The sequence below is a fragment of the Bubalus bubalis genome, chromosome 14 (genome assembly GCF_019923935.1).
Source record: "Bubalus bubalis isolate 160015118507 breed Murrah chromosome 14, NDDB_SH_1, whole genome shotgun sequence".
Lineage (NCBI taxonomy): Eukaryota > Metazoa > Chordata > Mammalia > Artiodactyla > Bovidae > Bubalus > Bubalus bubalis.
Window position 1 is genome coordinate 9,319,411 of NC_059170.1, and position 25,181 is coordinate 9,344,591.

The 25,181-nt window shown below is 42.6% G+C and overlaps 1 protein-coding gene and 1 non-coding gene across 2 annotated transcripts; both read right to left on the reverse strand.

The window, feature by feature from the left end:
* Positions 1–14,770: 14,770 nt before the first annotated feature.
* LOC112580285 (60S ribosomal protein L10) lies at positions 14,771–15,248 on the reverse strand. The gene has a single exon (XM_045162580.1). It carries the CDS (start codon positions 15,128–15,130, stop codon positions 14,786–14,788), a length of 345 nt encoding a protein of 114 aa, XP_045018515.1. The 5' UTR covers positions 15,131–15,248; the 3' UTR covers positions 14,771–14,785.
* LOC123464915 lies at positions 15,148–15,282 on the reverse strand. The gene has a single exon (XR_006640018.1). It is a non-coding gene; the product is annotated as a small nucleolar RNA SNORA70 (small nucleolar RNA).
* Between the last annotated feature and the right edge of the window lie 9,899 nt (positions 15,283–25,181).

The window sequence follows — 25,181 nt, forward strand, 5'->3', positions numbered from 1 at the left end:
TGGCACAGCTTTAGGTGCTGGGATGCTCCCTGAGTGACCATATTGGACAAACTCCACCTGTCTGATCACCATCTAAGTTTACATGAGGCCACAGGCATCATTAAGTCTGAGACCTGCTATTTTTGGATATCTGGCCCCTGAAGAGAGAAGCAGAAGTAATGGTTAGATAAATTATGCAATAAACAGGACTGATCCAGCCCCTCCCATTCCCCCTCCCCTCCTCATCATCTCATCTCACCCCTCGGCCAAGATATTAAAAGCTCAGTCCATCCCCAGCATCCTCAGGAGACCTCCTGCAAGGCCATGAAGATGCGCCGGCTCTGCCTCTCAGCAACGCTGCTCATCCTCCTGGTCATCCTGGTGGATGGCACCCCAGAAGATATTAACAAGAGCCATGACCACAGTAAGTCTGGGCTCACCTCTCCTCTACACCCTGGAGGGAAATGAGAGGAGTCCAGGGCAGGAGCAGGGGGGCATGGATGGGGTGAGTGCTGCAACCCTCTTGGGATTTTTTTTTCCTGCCATGTTGGACAGGATTTTTGTTTGTTTTTGGCTGCATTGATCTTCCTTGTTGTGTGAAGACATTCTCTAGTTACGAGGGCTATTCTCTGTGGTATGTGGGCTTCTCATGGGGTGGCTTCTCTTGTTGCAAAGCAGGGGCTCTAGGCATCTGGGATCTGTAGTTATGGTTCACCTGCTTAGCTGCCTCGCTGCATGCAAAATCTTCCCAAAGCAGAGATCAAACCCACAAGCCCTGCACTGGCAGGCAGATTCTTAACTACTGGACTGTCAGGGAAGTCTGAAGTTGCAAACTTTTAACTCCACTGACATCATGACCCTCATGAAGAAATACCTTCAAATTAATATATATATACATATATATTATATGTCACTCAGGCTTGTGACCAAATGACTAAAATCAGGGAGTCCATGACCCTACCTTCATATTCAATAAATCAATAGAAACTGTGACTGAACTTAGGAAAAACACTTGCTTACTCTTCCCAGAGAAATATACAAAATAAAACACAAAGCAGTACAATGGAGGACATGGGTAGGGCAGAAGGGGAGTGGAGGTGCGCCCAGCCTCCACGCCCTAGTGGGGCATATATACATATACATAATATATACATATTATATATATATATGTATATATATACTGGAGAAGGCAATGGCACCCCTTTCCAGTACTCTTGCCTGGAAATTCCCATGGACAGAGGAGCCTGGTAGGCTGCTGTCCATGGGGTCGCTGACGGTCGGACAAGACTGAGCGACTTCACTTTCACTTTTCACTTTCATGCATTGGAGAAGGAAATGGCAACCCACTCCAGTGTTCTTGCCTGGAGAATCCCAGGGATGGCGGAGCCTGCTGGGCTGCCGTCTATGGGATCACACAGAGTCGGACACGACTGAAGCGATTTAGCGATATATATATATATATATATATATATATATATATATATATCCAACCCAACTCTACCAAACCAGGGACTCCATTTCTGAGACTCTCTATTCTTGGTCTCTGCCTTGTCCCTGAACCTCACTGCACTGTAGTAATAAAAAGATCCATATTTGATCCTTCTCATGCTTAATAGCCCAGGGCTCCTAAAACTCTTGGAATTTACTGACTTTACAGGGTATGAGATGAATCACAAAAGGCAACTCAAGGTACCTTCAGGATGGGGCTGGTCTCCAAGAAACCTCAAACACCCATCTAAAGGTTACAATTTTCACCACATGTCATTCCAGCATTTCTGCAGAGAGGTGAGGGAGAGTGAGATCAATTACCAGTGGCTGATGATCAAACCAATATGCCCGTTTAGTGAACCCTAGAAAGAAATACATAAGCACTGGGATCAGAGAACACTTAGGCTGGTGGATTCATGGAGATGATGTGTGGGTGCAGTCCTCACTAGGGCGTGGAGGCTGGCGCACCTCCACTCCCCTTCTGCCCTACCCATGTCCTCCATTGTACTGCTTTGTGTTTTATTTTGTATATTTCTCTGGGAAGAGTAAGCAAGTGTTTTTCCTAAGTTCAGTCACAGTTTCTATTGATTTATTGAATATGAAGGTAGGGTCATGGACTCCCTGATTTTAGTCATTTGGTCACAAGCCTGAGTGACTCTAGACCTGGCCACTGGCATCTGACCTGAGGACAGTTAGGAACCCTTAACCTGCAGAATCTGCAGTAACTCCACAGTTTTTGAATCAGAAGTAAATGGACTTGTTGGATGCCAGTGGGTATTTGGAAAATTGGTTGCTCTTGGTAGAGACATCACACATTTGGTGTCAGGGAAAAATCCAGACTCAATTTCCCCTGTGATTTGTAGGCTCAGGTGATGCTCCAAACAGGGGAGTAATGAAAGTACGACACTGAATCCAGAAACTGTTTTCAGGTATCTGTATTTTCAGAGTTCCTGGCAGAATCAGGTAGCATATCAAATAGGTTATAACATTATAGTATCTTGTCCTGACCCTACCATCCACATGTCATGTTTCCTGGGGCAAGTCATCTGCAATTTTCTCACCTGAACAGGGGAAAAAAGTTACATGCCTTCTTTGAACAGATTACCAGTCACGAATATAAAGATTTGAATCACGTTTCATGGTGAATCGTGTGCATTTTCCACCAGGACATGTTAATCTGAAAAAATTTTTCTACCTACTTCCTTCTGGTGAGAAAGAATATTTAGGTGTCACGTAAGGATTATTCCTTTATTATTGAAACTAATCAGAAAGACCTGGGATAAATGAGCAGAGCCATGGCAGAGAAAGCAAGAAACACAACTCTGTGTGCATTGGCTCCTGGGATCAAGGCTGATACAATATTAGTAAGGTCTCCAGGCAGGGCCTTTCCCTTGTACCTTTTTGACTATTATTTTATTCTCCATATTTGATCCTTGCCCTAGTCTATGGGTCAGACCTCCTGAAACTCTTGGAATTTTCTATCTTTCATAGGCCTGGAGATCAGCCATGGAAGAGGACCTGAGAAACATTCACTAAAAGTAAAATAAAATAATAATAATACTAAAAGGGATAGTTTCAAAAATCTTTGATGGCATCCTTAAAGATTGGCACTTTCTTCACCTCTGGGGAGAGGAGAGGGCACCAAGATTGAGAACAGTCACCAGTGGCCAATGATTCAATTGATTCAGCTGTTTAGTTAAATCTCAATAAAAATCCATAAATATGGGCATTCAGAGAGCTTTTGGGGTGGTAACATATGGTGGTGATATGAGGGTTCTGTGCTCTCTAAGGTGTGGAAGCGTCTACCACCTCAATTCCACTTTTCCCCACAGATCTCATTATTTCACTGTCCTTGATTTATCCTTAATGATAACGTGAGATCAGTATGTGAGTGGTCTGCCTGTTTTTGGTCATCAGATCTATTGAGTTATTGAACATGGAGGTGGGGTAATGGAACTTCTGAGGCTTAGCCACTTTGTCAAATCGTGAGGAACTGGAGACCATGGGGCTGACACCTCAACTGAGGACAGTTTTGAGCCCTCAACCTAGAGAATCTGTACTAACTCCCAGATTTTGTATCGGAAGTAAACTGGCTTTTTGAACACCCAGTGAGTGTTTAGGGAATTGGATGTTGTTGCTAGAGGCACCATATATTTTGTGCCAGAGAAACCCCAACTCACTCTCGCCTGTGCTTGGGAGCTCAGGTGAGTCCTGGGACAGGGAAGTAATGAAAGTAGAACACTGAACCTAGAAACTCTTACCAGTTATCAGTATTTTCAGAGTTCCTGGCCGAATAAGATAGTAGTATATCAAATGGGTTGTGACAAGACAGCATCTTGTCCTCACCCTGCCACCCATGCCCTGTGTCCTAGTGAAGTCATCTACAGTTTCCTCATCTGTACAGCAGATACCTGTTACATGGGTTCTTTGAAAATATCCCCAGTTGTAAAGAGTTTATTCACGTTTCATGGTCAAGTTCAGTAATTTTTCACCAAGATAAATTTATTTGAAAAAATTTCCCTACCTGTGTGCTTGGGGGTGGAAAGAATATTTGTATGTCAATGATTATTCCTGAATTAAAAAATAATCAGAATGACCTGTGACCACTGAGCAGAGCAGCTTCAGGGAAAGCAAGAAACACAGCCCTGTGTGGTTGGCTTGTGGGACCAAGGCTGATACAATATTAGTAAAGTCTCCAAGCACTCTCCCTTGTCTATTTTTGACTATTAATTTATTATCCATATTTGATCCTTGTCCTGGTTCATGGTCTAAGACTCCTGACAATTTTGGAATTTTTTTCTTTCATAGGTGTCAAGACTATTAAAAGAGTGGGATCTGATATACTAAAAGAATTGCAGAAACGTATCTCCAAAAATGGACTTAAAGGTTTGAACTTCTGTACTTCTGCAGGGAGGGGAGGGCACTGAGATTGAGACCAACTACGACTGGCTGATGATTCAAGCAATATGCTTATTTAGTCAAACATCATTAAAAATCTATTAATACTGGAATTTAGAGAGTTTTCAGGGTGGTAACAAAGGAAGGTTGTGTGAGGGTGCTATGCTCTCTGAGATGTGGACGCTCTGTCCACCTCCCTTCTGTTTGCCCTACACATCTCCTCCATTTCCTGTTTCTGAATTTTATGGTGTATATTAATGTCAGAACAGTAAATAAGGGTTTTCTGAGTTGGATCAGCAGCTCTATTGAGTTACTGAGCACGGAAGTAGGGTGATGGAAATTTTCATTTTTAGCCACTTGGTCAGAAGCATGAATGACTCAAGATTACATGGCTGGCATCTGAAATAAGGATGGTCTGCATCCCTCAACCTTTGACATCTGCTTGTACTACACAGATTTGGTGTCAGAAGTCGGTTGACTGTGATTCGCCCATTGGGTGTTGGGAATTGGATGGTGTTGGAGCAGAAACCACAATTTTCATGTCAGGAAAAAACCCAGTCTCACCCTCCCCTGTGATTTGAGGGCTCACATGAGGCTTGGGGAGAGGTGAGTAGTGAAAATAGGACACTGCACCCAGAAACTCTTACCAGTTATCAGTATTTTCAGAGTTTCTGGGAGAATAGGATAGTATATCAAATGGATTGTCCTGACCCTGCCACCCACATGCCATGTGTCCTGGGGAAAATCATCTGTAGTTTCCTCATCTCAACAGCAGATACCTATTACATGGGTTCTTTGAACATATTACCAGTCATAAATACAAAGAGTTTATTCACATTTCATGGCCAATTTTGCTCATTTTCCACCAGGATATGTTCATTTGAAAAGATATTTCTACCTACTGCTTTGGGGTGAGAAAGAATATTTATGTGTCAAATAATGATTATCCCTCTACTATAATAATAAATCACAAAGACCTGGGACCACTGAGCAGAGCAATTGCAGGGATAGCATGAAACACAGCCCTTGTGTGGCTGGCTCCTGGGATGAGGCTGATATAATATTAGCAAAGTCTCCAGGCCTTTTCCCTTGTCCACTTTTGACTATCATTTTATTATCCATATTTGAACCTTGTCCCAGTTCATGGTCTAAGACTCCTGAAAATTGTGGAATTTTTGTCTTTCATAGGTGCCAAGATTGCCAATGTGGGATCCGGTTTAATAAGGAAGTGGTTAAAGCAATGCATGAAGGAAATAAAGGTTTGAACTTTCTGCTCCTGTGGGGAAAGGGAGGGGAACTAAGATTGAGGTCAGTCACCACTGGCCAGTGATTCGATCAATATGCCTATTTAGTGAAACCTCATTAAAAATCCAGAATACTGGCATTCAGAGAGCATTCAGGATGGTAACAAAAGGAGGTTATATGAGGGTGCTCATCTAACCAGGGCATGAAGGCTTTGCATATCTCCACTCCCCTTTGCCCTACAGATTTCCTCCATTTCATTCTTTCTGAGTTTTATCCTGTACATTGATTGAGAACAATAAGAGTTTTCCCGAGATCAGTCACCAGTTCTACTGATTATTGTGCGTGGAGGTGGGGTCATGGAAACTCTCATTTTTAGTCACTTGGTCAGAAGCATGAGTGACTCGAGACCACATGGCTGGCTTCTGAAGAGAGGACAGTCTAGATCCCTCAACCTGTGGCATCGGCCCAAACTCTACAGATTTTGTGTCAGAAGTCAATTAACTGGTTCTCCCATTGGGTGTTGGGAACTGGATGATGTTAGTGCAGAAACCACGTATTTCACTTCAGGAAAAAACACAGACTCACCTTCCCTTGTGATTTGAGGGCTCACATGAGGCTTGGGGAGAGGTGAGTAGGGAAAGTAGGACCCTGCACCCAGAAACACTCACCAGTTATCGGTATTTTCAAGCTCCTAGCAGAATCAGGTAGTGTATCAGATGGGTTGTGACCTCACGGTATCTTTTCCTGACCCTACTACCCACATGATTGTGTCCTGGGGCAAGCCATCTGCAGTTTCCTCATCTGAACAGGGGACACATGTTACATGAGTTCTTTGAACAGATGACGAATAATAAATAGAAAGAAATGTGAATAGAAATTCACATTTCACAGCAAGATTTGTTTATTTTCCATCCCAATGTGTTAATCTAAAAAAAAAAAATTCTCTACCTACTTGCTTTGGACAAGTAAAAATATTTCTTTACCAGATAATGATTATTCCTCTATTATTAAAACTAATTGAAAGATGTGGAACCATGGAGGAGAGCAACTTCAGGGAAAGCAAGAAACATAGTCCTTGTGTGGTAGGCTGTGGGACCTAAGCTGAAACAATATTACTAAGTCTCCAGGCCCTTTCCCTTGTCCTTTTTTGACTGTTATTTTCTTATCCATACTTGATCTGTTCCCTGTTTAATGGTCCAGGCCTCCTAAAACTCTTGAAATTTACTCTCTTTCATAGCTCATGGAAAGTAACTGGAGAAATGCTCAGTAAAGGAGCTCAAATGTGGTAAGAAAGGTTTTTTGTTTTCTGCACCTCTGGGGAGAAGGGAGGGCACTGAGATTGAGATCAATCACCAATGGCCAATGATTGAATCAATAAGTCTATTTCTTGAAACCTCTATAAAAATCCACAAATACTGGGGTTCAGAGAGTTTTCCAAGTGGTGAATACAAGAGGGTGATGTGAGGGTGCTGTGTTCCACTAGGACATGGGGGTCCACACACCTCCACTCCTTCTTTGCCCTACACGTCTCCTCCATTTCACTGTCTGTGAATTTTATCATGTATATTAATCTGCGAACAGTAAGTAAGAGTTTTCCATTGGAGATTGTTCAATGGACAGTTCCTCTCCTCTCCCTGAGGTTGGGGGAAGGTGAGCAGACAGAGGCTAGAAGACCACGGGGAGGATAGCAGTGAAAGTTTCAACTCTTCTGTAGGTAGTCCTCTCCTTTGCAATAAGAGCCCATTCTGGGTTATGAGGGTCTTTTCAAAATCATCAACTTCATACAGCAGAAGACAGTTTTACTGTTCTCATCACATAAGAAATACCAAGATTTTTAGGAACTCAGTGTCAGGTAAAGAATGAAAAAAACACATATTTCATCTTATAATCCCAGTATCAACATGTAAATAGTATCACTATTCAATTTATATGGTCCTTGGATGAGGTTACAGAAGTAAACAGACTGGTATGTTTTCTTCATGCCTTTTCCCATTATAGCATGATTCCTTCACATTTTTTATTAATGGTGGAAAATTTGTACCATACACATAAGCACAGATACTACCTGGTATTATAAAACTCAGGCATCCAGACCCAATAATTATTGACATATAGGGAATATTTTTTACCTGTGATCTCTTTGTGTGGTTGTAGAGTTGTGTTTTTTTGTTTTTTGTTTTTAGCATTTATGGATTTATTTGGGTGGGTAGGGTCTAGTTGTGGGGAGCAAGCTCAGTAGTTGTGGCTTGCCTGCTTAGTTGCCCCAAGGCATATGGGGCCTTAGTTCTCTGACAAGGGATTAAAACCAGGACTCTTGCGTTGGAAGACAGATTCTTAACTATTGGACCAAGAGGGTAGTCTTGTAGAAGTTTTTGAGGCTTATCAAAGGCATTATACCAAGTTTTCTTAAAATAATTCATGAGGAAAAATACATTTGTACATGATTACTATATCATGTCATGCTCTGCAACATTTATAATTCTGTCCCCAAAGGAGGTTTCCAAATGGGCTTTTCAATTTGGCCACCCCCCACAGCCCTAACATTCTCTATTGAAAAACAAAGTGTATACCTGTGGTGGATTCATTTCGATATATGGCAAAACCAATACAATATTGTAAAGTTAAAAAATAAAATTAAATTAAAAAAATAAATAAATGCAGAAAAAAAAAAAAGAAAAACAAAATGGTGATTCCAGTTGTTAACCTTGTACTGAGTTGTTATGACCACCTCATAATTGACCCATTGCCCCTACCATTCCAGCATCTTCTAGGCCTAGCATCTGCCTGGACCCAGCATTCCCAGGTCATAAGCAGAAGATGAGGTACTTCTACAGTGCCAAGACCAGGCGCTGTGAAGTCTTTATATATGGCAGCTGCAGAGGTAACAAGAACAACTTCTTCACAGAAAGGAGCTGCAAGAAGATCTGTGGTGAAGGGATAGTGTCCCTGTGGTAAGACAGAGGCAGGGCACAGGAGGAGGGGAAGGGCTGGGGAAAGAGATGGAGCTCAGGCGACCACACACCATTCACCCTGCACAGTATTCCTCATCACTGCTGCCCAGGAGAAGAGGCTGCAGTGTCCTGTGAAACCACACGCTGAGCGAGTTCTCCAGGGAGAGAATGGCAGAAGGTCAGCCCCACATGTCTCTTTGTGATCATCTGAACTTAATCACATGTTCCACTTTCTCAAATGGGACCACTGATTCAGCCACCCTCCAGGGCAGGTCTGCAGTGCTCCTAGGTGCCCCACGTAGGCTTGGAAAACTCACTTCCTTCTTGTTGGCAATTTGGGTCATGAGGACTGCGGTTTTATATATTTTGGAAAATCTAGGATCTGTCAAGATGACAGGTGTCCAGGTTTGGAGCTACAGTGATGACATTCAACAAGTTCCTTTCTTTTTGCAGAGGACATGCGAGTGGTTCCCACAAAATATGAAGTCCAAGGAGGACTCCTGCAGGGCTGGACTGTGGTTGCGTCTGAAACAGTTCCATCTCCTCAGAGTCCTCTCCACTATACTTCTCAGCACAACCTACCTATTTCCTTTCCTCCATGGTCTACATGCCTTAATTCTGCCTCATCCAGTTGGCTCTCAGCACCATGAGATCATGTCTTCCCTTTACCCCTAGCACTTAGCTCAGTTCACCAAGGAGTCAGTTCATAATTATTTGAGGAAGGAAGGAATGAATGTAAGAGTGCATTCCTCATGACCAGAGTAACTACAGAGCCTGCAATGTAACACAGGATTTTCGTTTTCACCCCCATCCTCACGGCATCCTCATCTTCATCCCCCTGCCCACCATCACTGATCTCCTTGTGGGTGGCCAAGGTAGAATTTCCAGCCTCCAGTTCTCAGTATCAATAATGAGAGAAGAGTTTGGGATAAAGAAGCCCCTTGACCCCACGATGATGTTGCAAATTTCCTTTCTGTAGCTTCAAATACCCTGGTTTATATTTCAATAAATGCATATTCAAAATTAAACTGACTGGAGTGGAGTCTGTTGTTTGCAACTACAAGCCTTAACAAATGAGATCTATGGAAATGGTGGTCCTTCTCACTGTTCTGCAGATAGTGGGCACCTCCCATTTCCCTGTCCAGAGACTGGCCTACTGGCATAGGAAGCAAATTCATTATAGCATCATCGACCTTTTAATAACCACTTCAATCTACATAGAAACCTGGGAGACATACACCTCAACATGAAAACTTTTCTTTCTTCTAAATCCAGTTCAAATTTGGGGGCATTTTTTTTTTTTCTCCTGGACTCTCAGAAGGAGAATGGGCATGAGTTTCAGTTGTGCACATTTCTAAGGAATGTAATTTCCTGAGGTCACATGTGAGAAGGGGATTTTTATTTCAGTTAAAGAAGGACAATTACCTTTCAGTGTCCCAGGCTCTGTGCTAGTATTTGATTCGTTATTCTATTAATCGTTCTAAAACTTCCTCAAGGAAGGAAATGGTGGTGTAAAAATGGCACTTAGCTGCTGTATTCTTTTCCTAACTTGGCAGGTCCCCATCCTCCCAATAGAGGGACTTTGATGATGTTTTCCTGTTCTGCCTCTGGGAAGATGTAGAATGGAAGCACCTTTGAAGAACGGAGAGTATCTGTTTTATGACAGATGAGGAAAGTGAAGCCTGGGGACCACAGAAAGCCCAGCATTGCAATAAACAAGAATGCAGAGGGTATTGGTGCTGCCACTCACTTCCCGTAGTCGTGGGCAAATTTTCCAGCATCTCTGAGCTTTGCTTACTTTAGTTATAAAATAACTAAAGGAGAAGCCTTGTACTTGTTAATATTTCTAGCCAGAGACCACTACAAGCACTCCCCTTTCTAGTCAAACTCATTGGGTTTATTTATTTATTTTTTTCTCATTGGGTTTATTACTCACTGCAGCAAGGAACAGGAGTCATCTTGGAAAACAAAGTGCTATCCTATCGAGACAATGTTAGACAAACACATAAAAAGATGCTCAACATCACTTATTATCAGAGAAATGCAGATCAAAACCACAATGAGGTACCATCTCATGCCAGTCAGAATGGCTGCTATGAAAAAGTTTACAAACAATAAATGCTGGAGAGGATGCAGAGAAAAGGAAACCCTCTTACACTATTGGTGGGAATGCAAACTAGTACAACCACTATGGAGAACAGTGTTAAGATTCCTTAAAAAACTGGAAATAGAATGGCCATATGACCTAGCAATCCCATCCCACTGCTGGGCATACACACCTAGGAAACCACAATTGAAAGAGACACATGTACCCCAATGTTCATCAGAGCACCGTTTACAATAGCTAGGATATGGAACCAACCTAGATGCCCATCAGCAGACGAATGGATAAGAAAGCTATGGTACATATACTCAGCTATAAAAAAGAATGCATTGGAATCAGTTTTAATGAGGTCGATGAAGTGAGCCTATTATACAGAGTGAAGTAAGTCAGAAAGAAAAACACCAATGCAGTATATTAATGCATATATATGAAATTTAGAAAGTTGGTAATGATGACCCTATATGCGAGATAGTAAAAGAGACACAGATGTAAAGAACAGACTTTTGGACTCTGTAAGAGAAGGCGTGGGTGGGATGATTTGAGAGAATAACATTGAAACATGTATATTATCTTATGTGAAATAGATTGCCAGTCCAGGTTTGATGCATGAGACAGGTTGCTCAGGGCTGATGCACTGGGATGACCCTGAGGGATGGGATGGGGAGGGAAGTGGGAGGGGGATTCAGGATGGGGAACACATGTACACCCATGGCTGATTCATGTCAATGTATGGCAAAAACCACCACAATATTGTAAAGTAATTAGCCTCCAATTACAATAAATTGATTAATTTTAAAAAAGACAGTGTTAGAACTTACAGGATGTGAGCTTGTGCTTGGTCAGTTTGGGGAGGGTTTCAGGAAACTGACTTTGCTCTGGATAGATTGTATTAGGAAGTAGGTAGTTTTCTTATTGCTATCTTAATCTTAACTCTAAGAAGGGAAGACTAGACAGAGGTTAGAGCTGTACTTGATCAAGAAATAGTAGTCATTCGAAATAGGAAGATGCTTGGTCATATTGGTGGTTTGTGTAATGCAGCTCCTTTGCTCAGTGCTCATACATGATTATCCAATGTCCTATTTTTGTCTTGATTTTTCACATGTACACATTGCCCTCATCTGATATTTAAGTTTTACAAAATGTTTATGTCAAGCAGAAGAACAGAAGGCCCATTGTGGTACCAGATCAGGTCTTGGAACTCAGAGGTTGTTTTTCTCTTTCTCTATCAATTGCAAAAAGTTGTGATGAGAATTGAAGAGATGTATTGGTTAAATGCTTAGTTCAAGTTTTGGCCGAGCAAGCATTTAAAGATTGTCCAGACATGATAAGAGTAAGAGGGATACTATAAATATCAAATTCTTTAATCTTTATTAATAATTACTAGTTTTTGACAGTGTAATAAAAATGACTTGGTATTAATGCAGTGTCTGGCTTTAGTAACTCACTATGTTGTGTGGTCATGGGCAAGTCAATTCCTGTCTCTGAGCCACAGGTTCTCTTTTTTTGTAAAGAAGATGATGATATCTGCATTAAGAAATCCTCATTTGGGGATATTTTGAGAACCATTGTTGGTTACACTGCTAATATGCTTTGAACACCATGGACCAAGGCTAAGTGTCTAGAAGTACACAGAGTTTTAGTTTCCTCCACTCCTGACTGCTCTTTAAATATGCTGTCAACTGTAGTAAGAAAAGGAACAAAAAATTGACTGTAGTGGTGTCATATACTAGAAATTCGACCTTAGGAAACTGATCTAGTGCCAGAGTGGAGTCACAGTTTCAGTCCCAACTAGGTCTCCTCTTCATCAGAGATAACTGAAAGCCCTCCTGCTTCAGTGATTGATCTCACCCAGGTCCAACCCTTTTCCCACCCCACCTTGTCTTTGTTTGACTCTCTAGTCAATGGGATTAAGTGTTAATTATCATAATTGCTCATCGTTATTATTATTTCAAAGGACTTTGACTTTGCAGGGAGAAGAATATATGTCTATGGCCTCCAATGATTCAGAACAGGCTCACGATGTGCGTAACATGATTTCATGTAACAAATGAAGATGTGGGTAATTTCTGGTCCCAGATCACATAGTTAGGAAAAGGCAGAACTGGAACTCCAACTGAGGTCCTCTTTTCAAAAAAGCACTAGTGGAGAGTCCAGAGTTGTGTTGGAGCTTGGGTTGTAAGCAATATTCCAAGATCCCTGAAATCCACTCCAGGCCCTGAGGTCCACTCTGGCAGGTAGCTCTCCTGTTGGTGAAATCAGGTGAGGGGCAGTGGGTGGTCATGCTCTGGAGACGTGTTTATGTCTCTGCTTCCCTTATGCCCACTCCCTTTGCTTTATTTCTACTCAGATTATTAGGGTTTGTGCCCCAGATGGAGATGCCGTTCCCCAGCTCAGGAACTGACTGGACCACTGCCAGGTAAAGAGCTTGTGTGTTCCAGTAGAGATGCTGCCACAGCTGTTGCAGAAGGTTACCAGGGTAATTCCTGTCTTCTGAAGTAGGTGGGTTAATGTGAGAGGGGAAGCACTAAGAAATAGATATGAAGACCCCTGAATGAGGCTATAAAGGAGGACATGGGCTAACACACTGCTGACCACTTAACAGTCCTGTGATCTGCTCTCATCCACTCACTGACCAACCATCATGTGTCATACACTGCTCTAGGTGCTGGGATGCTCCTTGTGTGACCATATTGGGCAAAATTCCACCTGTAGAATCATATTCTGTGTTTTCATGAAACCACAGACAGAGTCAAGTTTGAGAATTGTAGTTCCTGGGCATTTCACCCACGTAGACAGAAGCAGGACAGAGGAGCCTGGTAGGCTACATTTCATGGAGTCTCAAAGAGTCAGACCAGACCAGGTGACTGAGCAGACACACACACACAGGAAGAAGCAGGACAATGGAAGGTGGGGAGATTACACATTGTAAATGACTGACCCCAAATCCTCCATTTCCTCACTCCCCTCCTTCTCACCTGTTCTTACCCATCTGCTGCGATGTAAACCAAACTCTCAGCCCCCATCTTTCCATAGACACCCTGCTGCAAGGACACAAACACGAGCAGACTCTGCTTCTCTGCAGTCCTGCTCTTTCCCCTGGGCACCATTCTGGGCAGCATTCCTGGAGGTGAAACAAACAACCAGGCCCAGAGTAAGTCCCAGCTCACCTCTCCTCTACAGACCAGAGGGAAAGGAGGTGAGTGCAAGAAGGGGGAGGAAGAGGGGTGTGCTGGATGCTGCCAGCCCTCTCTGGATTTCTTCTGGGAAGTGAGCAGTTGAACTCCAGGGACATTTCTTGACTCTCAAAAATTGTCATTATGTGTTCTGTTTTTAATAAAAATCTCCCACCTCATTTTACAGAATCATGAACTTTATCTCTGACACTGTCTATTGCTAGAATCTACCCCATCCCTAAAAACCGCTTTCAGTTCAGTTCAGTCGCTCAGTCGTGTCCGACTCTTTGCGACCCCACGAATCACAGCACGCCAGGCCTCCCTGTCCATCACCAACTCCCAGAGTTCACTGAGACTCACGTCCATCGAGTCAGTGATGCCATCCAGCCATCTCATCCTCTGTTATCCCCTTCTCCTCCTGCCCCTGCCCCCAATCCCTCCCAGCATCAGAGTCTTTTCCAATGAGTCAACTCTTCGCAGGAGGTGGCCAAAGTACTGGAGTTTCAGCTTTAGCATCATTCCTTCCAAAGAAATCCCAGGGCTGATCTCCTTCAGAATGGACTGGTTGGATCTCCTTGCAGTCCAAGGGACTCTCAAGAGTCTTCTCCAACACCACAGTTCAAAAGCATCAATTCTTTTTTGTGTGTGTGTAATAAAGTTTTATTAAAGTATAAAGGAGATAGAAAAAGCTTCTGACATAGGCATCAGAAGGGGGTAGAAAGAGTACCCGCTTGCTAGTGTTAACAATGAAGTTATATAATCCAAAGAATGTCTGACTCCCATAATTTACATTTTAAGATAACACTGTCCTCAGGCAGGATACATCCTTGTAAAGACCAGGTCTACTCCCATAATTTACATTTTATTTTATTTTATTTATTTTTTTTTTTTTGACAGGAAATAGCATTTATTGGTGAGCATGATTAAAGAGGGGACAGCCCTGATGCTCACGAGTGCAGGGCCCACCATTTGTCCAGGGGACCACGATTAGGGATGTATTTGACCCCACAGCCGTCTGGGATGAGTCGCTTTTCTGCCACCATGTTCTCAAATTCATCCGCGTTGAACTTGGTAAATCCCCACTTCTTAGAGATGTGGATCTTCTGGCGGCCAGGGAACTTGAACTTGGCTCGGCGGAGGGCTTCAATCACATGTTCCTTGTTCTGCAGCTTGGTGCGGATGGACATTATGACCTGGCCAATGTGGACCCTGGCCACTGTGCCCTGGGGCTTTCCAAAGGCACCGCGCATACCTGTCTGGAGTCTAGATTGGGAAAACAGCAGGCCAGTCATGAATGCCCACTAGAAAGAGTTGTCTCCAAGGTCCCTTAGGGCAACCTGTACAGGCAACAGGTTACATACACTACCAAGGAGGCTGCTATTTGCAGCCATTGCACACTGGGCCCCCACGGGGAAAAGAGCACAGTCGGCTTAATTGGCTGCGACATAATTTACATTTTAAACTAACAGAAGGTAGGCAGGATACATTATTGTTATATAATCCTAAGGAATGTAGAGAAGCATCAATTCTTCAGCACTCAGCCTTCTTCACAGTCCAACTCTCACATCCATACATGACCACAGGAAAAACAATAGCCTTGACTAGATGGACCTTTGTTGGCGAAGTAATGTCTCTGCTTTTTAATATGCTGTCTAGGTTGGTCATAACTTTCCTTCCAAGGTGTAAGCGTCTTTTAATTTCATGGCTGCAGTCACCATCTGTAGTGATTTTGGAGCCCCCCCAAAATAAAGTCTGACACTGTTTCCACTGTTTCCCCATCTATTTGCCATGAAGTGATGGGACCGGATGCCATGATCTTCATTTTCTGAATGTTGAGCTTTAAGCCAACTTTTTCACTCTCCACTTTCACTTTCATCAAGAGGCTTTTTAGTTCGTCTTCACTTTCTGCCATAAGGGTGATGTCATCTGCATATCTGAAGTTATTGATATTTCTCCCAGCAATCTTGATTCCAGCTTGTGTTTCCTCCAGTCCAGCGTTTCTCATGATGTACTCTGCATATAAGTTAAATAAGCAGGGTGACAATATACAGCCTTGACGTACTCCTTTTCCTATTTGGAACCAGTCTGTTGTCCCATGTCCAGTTCTAACTGTTGATCCTGACCTGCATACAGATTTCTCAAGAGGCAGGTTAGGTGGTTTGGTATTTCCATCTCTTTCAGAATTTTCCACAGTTTATTGTGATCCACACAGTCAAAGGCTTTGGCATAGTCAATAAAGCAGAAATAGATGTTTTTCTGGATCTCTCTTGCTTTTTCCATGATTCAGCAGATGTTGGCAATTTGATCTCTGGTTCCTCTACCTTTTCTAAAACCAGCTTGAACATCAGGAATTTCACGGTTCACATATTGCTGAAGCCTGGTTTGGAGAATTTTGAGCATTACTTTACTAGCATGTGAGATGAGTGTGAGAATAGTAAAAAGATCCATATTTGATCCTTGTCCTGATTCAGGCCCCAGGCCTCCTAAAAGTCTTGGAATTTATTGTCTTTCTATAAGTAATGAGATAAGTGGAGGATGAGGCCTTAGATAGTCTGTGTGTGCCTGGATCTGGAACATGCCATGAGATGATTAGAGGGTTAGAGTGATAAGTTCCCAGTCCCTCTGGGGAGAGAAGTGAGTACTGATACTGAGTTCCATTAACAATGGCCAAAAATTCCATCAAATTTCCTCTATCCAACCCTCAATTAAAACCCATCAATACTAGATTCAGAGAGCTTCAAGAGAGGTGATAACATCAAGGGTTTGTAAGGTAGGCATGTCCTGAGATGGCGTGAAGACTCAGCATTTCCTACTCCCTCTTTGCCTTATGCTTCTCCTTCATTTTGCTGTCCCTGAGTTTTATCATTTGTAATGACTGGGGAAAGTATGTAAAGGGCTTATCTGAATTCAGTGAGTGGTTCTGATAACTTGCTCAACATGGGAGGTGGGTCAAGGGATCTCTGAATTTATAGACGTTGTTCACAAGTGTTAAGTGACCCCAGGGGTTGTGATCAACTCTTGAAGTGTGGGCAGTCCTCAGTGATGAAGCCCTTACCCTGTGGGGCCTGGGTCACCTCTGAGGATTTAGCATCAGAAGTGAATTGACTTCTGGATGCCCAGTGTGTATGGGGGAACTGCTTACTGTTGGCAGTGACCCCACATGTTTAGTGTCTGGGACAAACTTAGACTCCCTCTTTTCTATCATTTGTGTGTGGGGTGAAGCTCGGACACTGGGGATTATATTATGTTGAGAAGAGCACTCTAAATCCCCCACCACTTCTTGGCATTTTCAGAATTCCTGCCAGAATTGGGTACTTATTTAAATGGATTGTGACAGACTGTGTTTTTCTTGTCCTGATCTTATTACCTATATGCTCTCTGTCCTGGGACAGTTCCATCTGTAGTTTTTTCATGAGAGCAGGAAGTCCATGTTTCTAGAGTTTTTGAAAGGATTACTAGTCATCAGTACAAAGAATTTACACATTTGTGGTCAGTGACGTGTGTTTTCCACCAAAAGTTTTAGTCTGAAAGACTTGTCGACTTACCTACATTTTCTCATGATACTTCCAAATATATGTGTCAGATAATGATCATTTCCCTGTTATGAAATTAATCAGAGAGTTGAGTGGCAGCTGAGCATCTTCCCTCCACAGGCAACTGCAGGCAGAACAAGAAATGCAGTACTTCCTTGTGTTTGCTCATGGGGCCAAGACTGCATTTCCCAGGCTGCTATGATATTAGTCAGGACTCAATGCCCTTCCTCTTGCTCCATATGAGACTATGTTTTATTTTCTTATAATGATACAGATGACAGTTACACTTATTATTTTTTGACAGGCCTCATCTTCATAGAGATTAACAAGAATTTTACTCTATCCACTCCCTTCAATGACAAGGTGCTGGGAGCCGGCATATTGCATATTGAGTGAGGATCTGGAATAGCTCAACTGGAATTCTATCACTGCCGGGAGCCAGCGTGAGGCACTCCGCCCATGACAAAGGTCATGAGGAAGGAGGCTCGGCATACGCAAAGGCGGGATCGAGCCTCAGGAGTCCCCCTGGAAATTCTCGAGCATCTACCCCCAAAACCAGAGTCTGCCTACTTTCTGCTTTGTGCTTTCACCTACATCTCTGACTTTACGGGGGGCTGTCTCCCACTACCTCTCTCTGGAAAAAGAGTTAGCTTACAGCTCCAGTTAATAATTCCTGGGTGTGACAGTGTTTAACCTACAAACTCCTTTGGAAATCCTCTAGCCTGCCTGAATAGGTTTTTCCGGCCACATGTGATTGTTCAGAGCCTCCCAACTGTGAGAGGCAGGAGATGTTCTAAACTGCCTAAACACAGATTCCTTTGAGTAGTTAAGAGATTGATTAAAAATTGTATTGGTGAAGGGTTTTTCACTTGTTGGGCCAATGTTTGCTGCTAAGTCTCCATACTCCTTACCTACTGTGTCCTTGGCAGTGTATTGATTGATATAATGGGTGTATAGAAATGTAAAATACAGCTTTGTCCAATGCTTTTTGGAAGGCTGGCACCTGACTTTGGAATAATCACCTTTAGAGAAAGATAAGTTTCTTAAAATGTTAACAGGCCTCCGGGCCAGAAGATGATGTCAATCACCTGAACTTTTGCATATGATAAGGAAGAAAGCCTGGCTTGCTGCATGGCTCTACCCCTTCCCCCATTATCCTCTATGCATACCTTTAGGTATAAAAACTACTTTGGAAAATAAAGTGTGGGCCTTGTTCACTGAAACTTGGTCTCCCCATGTCACTATCTCTCCCAAATTCCAGCTGAGCGTCCATCTGGAGCGCGGATGTCCTCTGCGACCATTTATTTGCCTGGGCTTCTAAGACCCACTCGAGAAGGTGTCTAAGGTGGGGCACCTTCCGCTATTCGAGAGGGCGCCTGCGGCCTCCGTGGTCAGAGCTAACCTGGTGTCACGGGTTATATTGATTTTCCGCGTAAACCAAGCCACTCAGCTTCTTTTCTCCACTGAATTTTCCTACTGAGCTATCCTTATTTCAGCCGCTTTTCTCCACTGAATTTCCTCACTGAGCTATCCTCATTTTATTACTCTTTGAATCTTTGATGAATAAATAAATATAAATAAGTCGGCGACGCCGTCCCCGCTTCGAATACCCTGGATCAGCCGGGGCTGGACCCCGGCAGGTGGCGCCTGAACAGGGAGTATGAAATAGGAGAGTCATTTACTTAGAAAATTTTATCAAACTGTATCCTTTCGGTTATGAGAGCATAGTTTTTTGTGTGTGTGTGTAGGGAAACAGCTGTTAAAAAAAAAAAAAGTAAAATAATATCCTCCTAGGAGGGAGACACACAATAAAGACAAGGGAAAATCCTATATCAGGTCATGATGAGTGTTGTGAAGAAAGAGATTGATGGGGATAAAGGAGGGTAGTAAGGGCCAGGGAAATGCTCTGTGATAAGGAAGCCTTGAGCAGAGGGTCCCAAAAATGTGCCTGGTGTGATTGAGCAGCAGACAGGCCTAGGGTGACTGGAGCTGAGTGGGTTGAGGGGGTGGGGAATGGAAAGGGATGAGACAGAGAGGCCACGGGGACAGGTCATGAAGAGCTTTGTAAAACTATAAAAATCAGAATCTGACTCTCAGTCAATGAGAGATTGGTCATGGGACCCATGGGATAAAATTCACTTTGAAACAGGATTCTTGCAGCTGCAGTGTGGAGCGTGGTCTCTAGGGGGCGAAGGCAAGATCAGAGGCCTCTGTGCAGGCTGCTGCACTGGCCCGAGTGAGCCATGATGGAGTATACCCATATTTTTGCCTGGATTGATCTCAGTTCCTTGGAATACCATGAATAACATGCTCTGTTGAGGTTTCTGTGGAAGCTTCATGACAAATCACAATTCATTAAATCTTTAGGCATTTGTGATGGATTTACCTTTCAAACCCTCACCTCTCTTTGAGGTATAAGGGCAGGGAAAAGGCAAAGGTGGAAGTTAAAACTCCACCCCCTAACCAGGTGTTGGTTATCCAGACAACCAACCTCCATTCTAAGGTTAGATCAAGGCTTTGCTTGTCACCTCACTCACATGGTAAAAGGTTCCCTTGGTGCTGTCATCTCTTAGGAAATCCAATGGTTATAGGAGCTCTGGAAGAATACTAAATGAGTATTTCTTGTGGCTTCCGGTGGCTCAGCTGGTAAAGAATTTGCCTGCAATGTGAGAGACCTGAGTTCGATCCCTGGGTTGGATCCCTAGGTTCAATCCCTTGGAGAAGAAAATGGCTACCCATTTCAGTATTCTGGCCTGTGGAATACCATGGACTGTATAGTCCATGGGGTTGCAAAGAATCGGACACGACTGAGAGACTTTCATTTTCACATGTAGGTCACAGTATCAGTATTCCTTCAATATTACTTTATTCCAGGGCTCATGACCTAAACAAAGTGAACACAATAATGGGTTTTCTTCCATGCCTTTCTCCATTAAATCATAATGCCTTCACACTTTCTTCTTAATAGTGGAAGCTTTCAAGCAAACACATGTGCAGAAAATAGTATTATAAACCTGTGGACCATTATCCAGCTCCAATCATGATCAACATATGGGGAATATTCTTAATATGTATCCTTTTGTTCTATTTGCATCAGTGGCATCATGCCAATTCATCTATAAATATTTAGTAATGATATGTAATTATTTACAGTATTACCCTGTCAGTCTGAAGCCTAACAACATTAATGATAATGCCCTACAAAACATCTAATGGTCTTTTCACATTCACATCTCTGCACCCCTACCACACTCTTGCAAACAAGCTGGTATATTAGATTGTTCACCTTTTAGACCTAGCTGTGATGACCATCTTCCTATTTGACTGATTTGCTTCCATTCCTACAGACCTGTGGCCTGACCTCTGCTTGGAGCCTCCAAACATGGGTCCCTGCAAGGCCAAATAAGCAGACACGTACAGTGCCAAGTCCAGGTTCTCAGAGATCTATGGTAGCTAAAATGTTAAGAACAAAGACTTCAACTTGGAGCCAGGCTGTGTTAAGACCTCTGCTGGTGGTATCATATCCTGGGTAAGACAGCAGGCAGGGCATGGGGAGAGGGGAAGGGCTGGGGAAAGAGGTGGAGCTCAGGAGGCCACACTGTCCTCAAAATCTCCCACAGTGACTATTTTCATCTCTGCCTCCCAGGGGAAGTGGCTGCAGTGACCTTTGAAACTGTGGACTGAGCATGCCCCCCAGGGACCAGATGGGCAAAAGATCACCCTCAGAAGCACCATCCTGATAATCTGAGCTTACTTTTATGCTCCCCTTTTTCAGACGGAAGAGTTAGTCAGTTCCCCATAGAGGAGGTCTGTAGTGCTCCTGAGCACCCCACCCAGGCTTGGAAAATTCACTGCCTTCTGGGTTCTGGGTCATTGTGATCCCGAGAGCACTTGGTTGCTCATTTCTAGGATGGTCTAGGTCCTGTCCAGGTATACCTTGTCCAGGTCTGGGGCTTCAGAAATTCAACTGCAAGTTCCTCTCCTTTTACAGAGGCCATGGGAACTGGGCTCCCCTGAGATGCTGAAGTCCAGGAAGCACCCAGTCAGGGCTGATCTCTGGCTGCTTGTGATTATGTTCAGCCTTTCCCTCTAGCTTTCAACACTATGCTCCTCAGTGAAATCTACCTCTTCCCTTCCCTGCATGGGTTGAATTGCTTTACTTCTTTCTCTTCTAGTTGGCTCTAAGCACCATGACAGCAAGTCTTCCCTTTATCCCTAGAACTGTGCATAACTCCTGGCACAAAGGATACAGTCCATAAATATTGGAGGAAGGAAGGAAAGAATGCAGGAGAAAAGCTCCTCATGACTGGAGTGACTGTAGAGCCTGGGATATGGATTCGTGAGTCACATCTTGTAATCTTGTTGTAATCTTCCTCCTCAGTGCAGCCTTACCTTAATCCTCCACTCCACCCACACTTTGAGAACCATTAAAACCTGGCCTTCCTGAATGCTGCTGGAAATGCTGGCACCCAACCCCTATTGTTGTAAATAAGATTGACACTCATGAAGTCATGTCCAAAGTCTTTGCTGCATCATCTGTGTTACTATCAAATAGATTTGCCTGGGAGGTGTTTGTATGCTTGTGTTTTAGTGATGTTGAAGTATCTGGGGACACTTGATTAACAGACAAGTGTCTTCCCCCCAATTTTCAGCTGTTTCTCTTCCATCAAATCACTTTTCTGTAGCTGAAGTTCCATATCTTCATCTCTAAAAAAGTGATGATTGTTAAAGAAGAGTAAGCTATCTTTTTATCAACACTTTTCTGAGCCCACTCTCAGGTCACATTTTAAAATCCCCTCTAGGACAAGTGAGTAATGTGAATGGAAGTATTTGAGGGTGGCTGAGGAGGCATGGGGACAATAAGGAATGGTGGGGATGATGGAAACTGGACAGAACACTTCCCTGCTGGGAGGACAGCTGTTCTCCTTAGCTTAGTTCATGCCTTTCGAAGTGTGGTCCCTTGAGCAGCACCATCAATGTATTGGGAACTTTTGATGCAGATATTCAGGGCCTACCCTGTGCTACTGAATCATCTGTGTTTGAAACACAGATCTGAAATCTGTGTTTGATCTTATGGTTATTGGATTCTGATGCTCACTCAAGTGTGAGACCCATAGCCTTATTAAATTACAGAAATGTGATGTCAGTGTTTACTTTCTGCAGCATTGATAGAAAAAATTTTTATATGAAATCCCTGACCCAGGGATTGAACCCACGTATCTTATGTCTTCTGTATTGGCAGACTGGTTCTTTACTAGTAGTGCCAAACATATTATGTGGTCCCAAAAGTGAGGTGATGTTTTATCATCATGTAGTGAGAAAATGATCACCCATTACTCAGATATGAACATATCTCTCAGAGGGCACAGCATCTCAAATATCTAAACATCTTGTGTATGCCCTGGGTGCAGTCCATCCATTTCAGGATATGCCCTTAGATAGCATGGAATCCAAGATTGTCATTTTTCAGAAGGAACTACTGAGGAACAGAAGCAGAGATATGACCTGGGGTCCCTGATGGTTAGATCATTTGTCTTTATCCAGAATGCAACCCCTATTTTGTTCCTGTCCTGTAATTTCTCTAAAGAGACCTCCAGGAACCAGGAAGATTTCTTTTTTGTTTGTTTGTTTAATTTGATTGGAGGTAATTACAATATTGTGTTGGTTTTTGACATACATCAACATGAACTGGCACAGGTATATATGTGTCCCCCGTTTCCTGAACACCCCTTACTCCTCCCTCTCTACTCTGTCTACCCAAGTTGTCCCAGAACACTGTCTTTTGGTGCCCTGCTTAACGCATCAATTTGCACTGTCATATATTTTACATATGGCCTTGACATGTTTCAATGCTATTCTCTCAAATTATCCCTCTGTCGCTTTCTCCCACTGAATACAAAGGTCTGTTCTTTACATCTATGTCTCTTTTGTTGCCCTGCATGTAGAATCATTGGTATTGTCTTTCAAAATTCCATATTTATATATATATATATATTAATATACATATATATTGGTCTTTTTCTTTCTGACTTGCTTCACTCTGTACAATAGGCTCTAGGTTCATCCAGCTCATTAGAACTGACTCAAATGTGCTTCTTTTTATAGATGAGTAATATTCCATTGTGTATATGTACCACAATTTCTTTAACTGTTCATTGCCAATGGACATCTAGGTTGCCTTCATGTCCTAGCTATTGTAAATAGTTCTGCAATGAACATTGGGGTACATGTGTCTCTAATTGTTTGTAGACTTTTTGATGATGGCCGTTCTGACTGGTGTGAAATGATACCTCATTGTGGTCTTGATTTGCATTTCTTTGATAATGAGTGAGGTTGAACATCTCTTCATCTGTTTATTATCCATCTGTATGTCTTCCTTGGAGAAATGTTTGTTTATGTCTTTTGTTCACTTTTTGATTGGGTCGTTTGTTTTTCTGGTGTTGAGCTGCATGAGCTGCCTGTATATTTTGGAGTTTAAATTTTTTCATCTGTTTCACTTACTATTATTTTCTCCCATTCTGAGGTCTCTCTTTTTACTGTGCTTTTAGTTTCCTTCATTGTGCAAAAGCTTTTACATTTAATTAGGTCCCATTTGTTTATTTTCATTTTTATTTCCTTACTCAGAGAGGTGGGTCATAGAGGATATTGCTGTGATTAATGTTGGAGAGTGTTCTGCCTATGTTTTCCTCAAAGAGTTCTGTAGTTTCTGGTCTTACATTTAGGTCTTTAATTCATTCTGAGTTTATTTTTGTGCACGATGTTAGAAAGTGTTTTAGTTTCATTCTTTTACATGTAGTTGACCAGTTTTCCCAGCATCACTTGTTGAAGACACTGTCTTTTTTCCACTGTATATTTTTGCCTCCTTTGCCAAAGATAGGGTGTTCATAGATGTGTGGATTTATCTCTGGGCTTTCTATTTTGTTCCGTTGATCTATATTTCTGTCTTTGAGCCAGTGCATTACTGCTTTCATGACTGTAGCTTTGTAGTATAGTCTGAAATCAGGAAGGTTGACTTGGGGTCTTTCATGTTTCTGTAAATTGTGAAATTATTTTTTCTAGTTCTGTGAAAAATACCATTGGTAGTTTGATAGGGATTGTGTTGAATCTATAGATTGTTTGGGTAGTAACTTATTTTCACTATATTGATTCTTCCAGCCCAAGAACATGATATATATCTCCATCTATTTGTGTCATCTTGAATTTCTTTTATCAGTGTTTTATAGTTTTCTCTATACAGTTCTTTTGCTTTTTAGGTAAATTTATTCCTAAGCATTTTATTCTTTTTGTTGCCATGGTGAATGGGATTATTTCCTTAATTTCTCTTCCTGATTTTTCATTGTAAGTGTATAGGCTGCAAGGCATTTAGAGCCCACCCTTACACATGAGCAGGGACAGGGGAGATGGAGGGAGAACTGGCCCATCAGATAGCCTCTGACTTGGACTAGAGGAGGAGAAGGAGAGAAGGACATAGGGAGAAAAAGACAGACATATGGGGGTGGGGGGAGAAAAGAGGAGTTTCTGCTATTAGGGGGAGTTTCTGCTGCTCCCTGGCCTCAGATGGATAGATTGAGACAGAAATAGTGGCAGGGCCAGAAAGCCTCCTGAACTAGAATCCTCATTCTACCATCTGCAAGTTGTGTTTCCTGAGCAAGTGGTTTTACCTCTGAGACTCTGTTTTCTCCTTGACACAATGGGAAGAGAATCCTAGATATTGTACGATGGATATGAGGCTAAATGAAATCATCTATGTGAGATGTCTCAGGAAAGAATAGACCCTCTACTCACAGTTGCTTGTTTGGTGCGTTATAGG